This window comes from Barbus barbus, assembly GCF_936440315.1.
Source record: "Barbus barbus genome assembly, chromosome: 8".
Taxonomy (NCBI): Eukaryota; Metazoa; Chordata; class Actinopteri; order Cypriniformes; family Cyprinidae; genus Barbus; species Barbus barbus.
Window position 1 is genome coordinate 5,537,433 of NC_136736.1, and position 6,000 is coordinate 5,543,432.

Genomic DNA, 6,000 nt, shown 5'->3' on the forward strand with positions numbered 1-6,000 from the left:
CTTATGCTCACCAAGGCTGCATTTACTTGATCAAAAATACAGTAAACAGTATTATTATGATTTAAAAGAAATGTACTATATTTTAAAATGTATTTCATTCCTGTAATGGCTACTCTGAATTTTCAGCACCATTACTCAAGAAACATTTAATTAAACAGTTAAAAACTGTGATAATAATTAACTGTGAAGAGCTGCTTCATATTTATCACCTATGATGAATAGAAAGTTCAAAAGAACTGCATTTACTCTATTTGAAATAGATTTTTATTTTTAACATTAGAAATGTCTTCAGTCACTTTTGATTAATTTCATGCATCCTTGCTGAATAAAGTATTAATTTCTTAATTTACTTTTAACAGTAGAGTACAGTAATCATATGGGCCACATTCAATACCATATGCAATAATAGATATTGTAAACCTGTCAAAACAATATAAGTAACATTAAATTTACACAAGGATGACAAGATAACAAATTGGTCTTCTTGGATTGTAAAAAGCAAATAATTTCTGAGCTACTGAACAGAAGATAAAAATGCTAACTTGATTTAAAAAAATATCATCTTCCAAACAAGAAACCCTAATTGGCATTAATTGAGAAAATTAGATATAGCTCTTCTCTTTGTCACTAATGGTGCCATTTCAACTTTTAAGAAGGTGAAACAAATAAAAGAGCCATCAAAGACAAGAAGCACAGGTAATATCTTCATTCATGCCCAACAAGTGTCTCCAACAAGCTTGTACAATTGAAGCCTCCCAACAAACTAAGAAACTTGAAGGATGCATTTCGAGAATGTAAATAACTCCTTTATGAGCCAACATCGTTCAACGCAGGAGGGCAAATACCTCCAGGCAGGACTTCTGGAGCACATGTTCAGTTATATAAAGACTGTATACAAGAAGAACAGATGGTTTGACAGAGCAGTGAAGGAGGCCTTAGATGTGAAACTAGAACAGTCATCAGCAACTCACAACGCTGTTTTCCCAATTCACACAGCAATCGAGATTCACACCAGGAGAGAAGCAATTCCCTGAGGTTGCAGATCAGAGAACCTCCACTGTCCTTCAAACTGATGAAGCCATTCGGATGTAAAAGCAACCAGATGGTCCTAAATAAATTCTAACTAGATGTAGTGATAAATGCAGAATATGGCTAAACACTAAACTGGATTACTGTTGGAAACGTCCTGTTTTAAACCAACAAACCAATGCCAAAGTGCTGCAGTTGACCATGTTTAGTGAATCGCATGAAAGCGCAAATGAAACAGCACACCTCTTCAGGGAAATGCTATTTGACAAAGCTCATTTACCGCTTGTATTTTATACTTAGACTTTCAGTGAGGTGTTTCAAAGAGATCCTTGGAGCATATGACAGCAAGGTCTATAAGAATGACCCAATCTCAGTGAAGCAGGACTACACCAGAAGCCATTGATGCGTGCCAGGCTTACAACTTGAATCTTATGCAAATCGGATGCTTTATTTTCCTTCTGAACGCATGACGTCAAAAGCATGATGGGATATGTGAATCATAAATAAATTACATTGAGCTTAAACCTCAAAACACCAGTGATAAGCTTCAGTGGACTGGACCCTTTTCTCCACCCAGTCAGAATATCTTTTGAAGCTAAAATGTGTCTTAAAATGGCAAGACGCATACATTATCAAATGTTTATACAAACGTATTCCTTATTACTTTTTTTCAAAATTTTAGAACAATACTAAGAGCCATTTAAAATATGATGACCAGAATTGTATATTTTAGCTTTTGAAATCTCTCAGCTGACTTCATGAAGTGCATCTTGGGATACTTTTGAAACAGTATGGAAAGAATTTACATTTAGGCCTATGCTGGGGACAGTCCAATCAAGCAATCAATAAATACTAAGAAGAAATAATATACAAATATTTACAAATAACAATAATATTAATAATGAAAAAGTATTCTTTTGGGGGGGGGGTAATTTATTTTTTTGGGTAATTTTGTAAACTATATATCAAAAGGTTATGTTAATAACAAGCTAATTCATTCATGCATGTCAATCATCATAACTTCTGTACTGTAAATGTACCACAGTGCCTCCTGAATAGCATAGCAAAGCAAATCCTACATCCGAGCAGTGATTGAAAACAGAGAGCTGCAAATATCGCACATAAGGTTTTGCATACATAACATTATTATTAGGAAACATTGCTAGGAAAAAAAAATCAAATCACAAACTATGTCCTTGCACTCTTCATTCATCTCTCATAAAACCTCCAGCCAATGAAGACAAAGCTCTGCAAGCAGGGAAAACACGCTTGAGTAGGCAGTCCCTGAACAGGACAAAATCTTTCAAAATGGCTGCCTCAGTCTGGAAGATAATTATAGGAGATTTACAGCTGCGGGGATTAGGGATGGGACCTGGAGGGCAGTAACCCTTGCCTAAAATTGCTGTGGCTGTTTCACTGACAGCTACTAAACAAGTTAATAAAGCTAGATGTAATATGTCTAGACAGGGCCTGAAAACGCTGGAGCATCTGTTTTGATTTATTGTATTTTTTGTGCAAACAGGCACAAAGAAAGACAATAATGGATGAGGTGGTTCATTTGAGAAGGATGAGTCTAATTTATATAACTTCACCTCATACTGCTGGAGAAATGATTTCACATATATAGAGGCCCATCTTAAACGAAAATGCACACAGAATCTGTAGTAGAAACATCTCTGTAAATCCACTGCCTGTTGCTTCTGATTACCGCTCTGGGACAAATCTGCTAAAACCAATGGTCTAGGATCAGTTTTCCAAAGCCAAATAGAAACAATTACTAGAGGCGAACTGTGAAATCTGATTCTTCATCAGTGGCTGCAGACTTCATACATTTCTTAGCTACTCAAAACACATTCCTAATGATTTTTTTTAGGGTAATGTAATTTTTTAAAGTTCTAATTATGTTCCTTATTTAAAATGATATCCATTATCTACATTTAAATTAAGAACCTTCTTCAAAACCACCCTTCTCCATAAAAATCCTTTTGCTGCCGCCTCCTGCTGATTCCTTCTATAAAATCTTGGCCGTCTCCTTTAACACCTTATGTTAATTGCAACACTTAACCCAAAAGTCATAAGGAAAAATCTGCCTTCATTTAGTCATCATACTGTTCACTCATGAATTAAAAATACATGCTTATATTATACCTAATAGATTACCTGTTACTATTGTACTATGTTAATACCAGTGGTGCTTAGGTTGCTTACAGATCATGCCTTGCATTTTAAATGCACTCTGAGTAAAATAATTTGTTACATATATAATCTAAAAGCACAGATGCACAGCAACAAAACATAGCTTAAACATGAAAATTGCATAGAAAATCTGCCTTTCTTCTCTCTCGCACTCATATCTCACTCACACATATCTCATCAAACACCACCTGCCTGGCAATTCTCTGCAGACTTGCTTAAATGCAAATCCTTAGTTCTGCTTAACTTTAGCATTTAAGGACTAGGTTATTTTTTGCCTTCAAAATCAACTAGATGGATCTCTGAATTATTGAGATGTGAAGTATTATAAAGTCTCCTATTTTGCCAATCCAAAAATCTCCAATCCAAAAACAGAGACAGCACTGCAGCCAGGAGGCTCTAGCCAACAACCTGCTCTACAAGCAAATCATTTCATCTGAAAAAAATATACCGGCAGTGCAGAAAGATAATGCATTAAAGAGATATTTGCAGACTTTGCCCCTAGTCGATTTAACTAAGGCAATTTAGAAATAAACTCCCAAAGGTGAATGGTTATTTAAACTGAACATAACCTTATACCACTATGGATTACATTCCAGCTCATTGCAGAGGTCCTATTGTGCTTGATCTCTTTGACAAACAAGTGGTTAACACTCTAAACAGGTGTTTTCTGTAAACATTTAGATTAGCTCTGCTCAAAAGACTAAGCTGGTTTGCTGGTCTTAACTGGTTTAAGAGGGTCTTCCCAAGCTGAAAAGTGCCAAAAAACATGTAAAACCAGTCTGATCAGATGGCTTAGAATGCTTTAAGGTTATGTCTTCAGCAGGGATGATCATTTCAGGACAGGCTGGGGAAATGCTCATCATGAACCCTATAGATTCAAAACAACATGTGCATGCTTTCACAGTGACAACAACTGAAGTTGACGAGAACCCTGAAAGCTTAACGAGTCAGCATGGACTAGAAAACTAAATGGCATATTCTATGGCAAAGAAGTACAGGATATTGCGGACTTACACTGCTGTTTTTTCCAGTCCAGTACACGACTGCGTGGTTGTGCGCGGAGTCTCCAGCCAGAGCAAAAGTGCTGCTGGTCAGTTTGGGTTCGTCTGGTCTGGAATCCGATAGTCTGGCATCGTGCTCATCATCCCTGTTCCAGCGAACTTCGGCGCGTTTACTCTGTCCGTCCACCCGCAGACCGGAGCTCTTTCTCTGCTCCTCCGAGCGGGCATCAGCGCTCTCCAGAAACTCGGGCACGCTTCTTTTCACTCTCCCTAATGCGGCGTCCTCGGGGTCCAATTCGGATTCACTTTTCACATATTCATCCGAAAATAATTCTTCGTCTAAAGCGGACTCGGTGAAGTTCCCCAAAGGCGCACGGGAGTTTATCCCCTCTGCGTTCGGCGCGATCCCTGGAAAACCATCCACCTCTCGTCCAGTGGGTACTCCAACATTTGGGTAAAGAACTGTGATCAGCTTGGGTTTCTTTTGATCCTGTCTCGGATAATTCCCAGAATCAGGCGGGTCACGCAGATGATCATCCCCTGCGTAATTCACTTGCATTGGCGACATGCATGGTGCGCAACTTATATCTGCCTTTACATTTGGAAAAACATACAAGGAGGAAAGAATTAGCCAGGTAGAAAGAGTAATGTAAGCACCAGGGAATACAACCAGATGAGTCTCCATCGTTAGAGATTTTGGGGAATGCTTCTCCCCTCCCTCCGACTCTCAGACGCGCAGGGAAGCAACTCCAGCGAAGTGTCGGGTTTTAAAGAAGTGCTTCTCAGCTACACCGCTCACGTTCAGGGATGTGATGGAGTAAGGCAGCACATAGGGGAGGTACTGAATCCAAGCCAAGCCGCTGCTGCGTCTAGGGAGAGAGAGAGCGAGTTGGGCATAACGACATCGTGCGTATTACGGTTGAAAGTCTTTTATTTCTACATCTAGCGAATTTAAAATATCTATTCAAGCCGTAAAAGCATTTGACTGTTTATGAACAAATCTGATCTGCTTGGGTTACCATTTCAACATTTATAATTTACCTAAATATGCAACATTCATAAATTGTATTTTATAGAAACCATAAATTAATAATAATAATAATAAGAAGAAGAAGAATAAATGTACAAGTTATGTCATATAGCCTATAGATAGGTTAAAATGTACAATCTATGATACAGCTCTTTTCCATGCATTGAAAATTAATGGTAGCCTAATAGAAAATGTCAAGCCTCAAAAATTAAGAAAAAAACTAAAACATAAAAGCATCATAGAATTAGTCCAAACGATTCAAGACTTTTTAAGCCATAACAATTATGTCATTAAATCGTAACTCGTTTGCTGGAGGTGGGTCTTTTTAAATGAATCTGTTCCGTTCGACGGGAATGGTTTTGTTCATGAGAACTGACTCGGTTCTCAAATTCAACTCACTAATTCAGTGATTCATTAGCAGCGGTTAACACCTCACTAATGTGGAGGATTATCAGGAAATTATTCGCTAATAGGCCTATATGGCTTCAGAAAGCTTGACACTTAGCCTACCCTACCACAAAACTCATCTGGACTACCTTTATGGTCATTTTTAGGTGAGTTTGTATCGTTTTCGAAGCTTGACATCTCTGACGATGTCTCAAAGTCTTAACAGGACTCACTTCAGCATTCTTTCTTTTGCGAAACACTAAAGAAACACGTTTCTCGATTTGGAACGAGATGAGGGTAAATGCAAACAGAATTGTAATTTTTAGGTGAACTGTTCCTTTAAGATGACTCTTTGCA

General features: G+C 37.9%; 1 protein-coding gene across 1 annotated transcript in view; it reads right to left on the reverse strand.

Moving 5' to 3' along the window:
• LOC306873764 (VPS10 domain-containing receptor SorCS3-like) overlaps positions 1-5,029 on the reverse strand; it is a gene marked incomplete at its 3' end in the record, with an annotated part of 216,402 nt that extends 211,373 nt beyond the window's left edge. Inside the window, exon 1 of the mRNA XM_079423246.1 lies at positions 4,240-5,029. Coding sequence (XP_079279372.1) covers positions 4,240-4,911 — 672 coding nt within the window. The 5' untranslated portion in view covers positions 4,912-5,029. The remainder of the gene's footprint in view (positions 1-4,239) is intronic.
• Between the last annotated feature and the right edge of the window lie 971 nt (positions 5,030-6,000).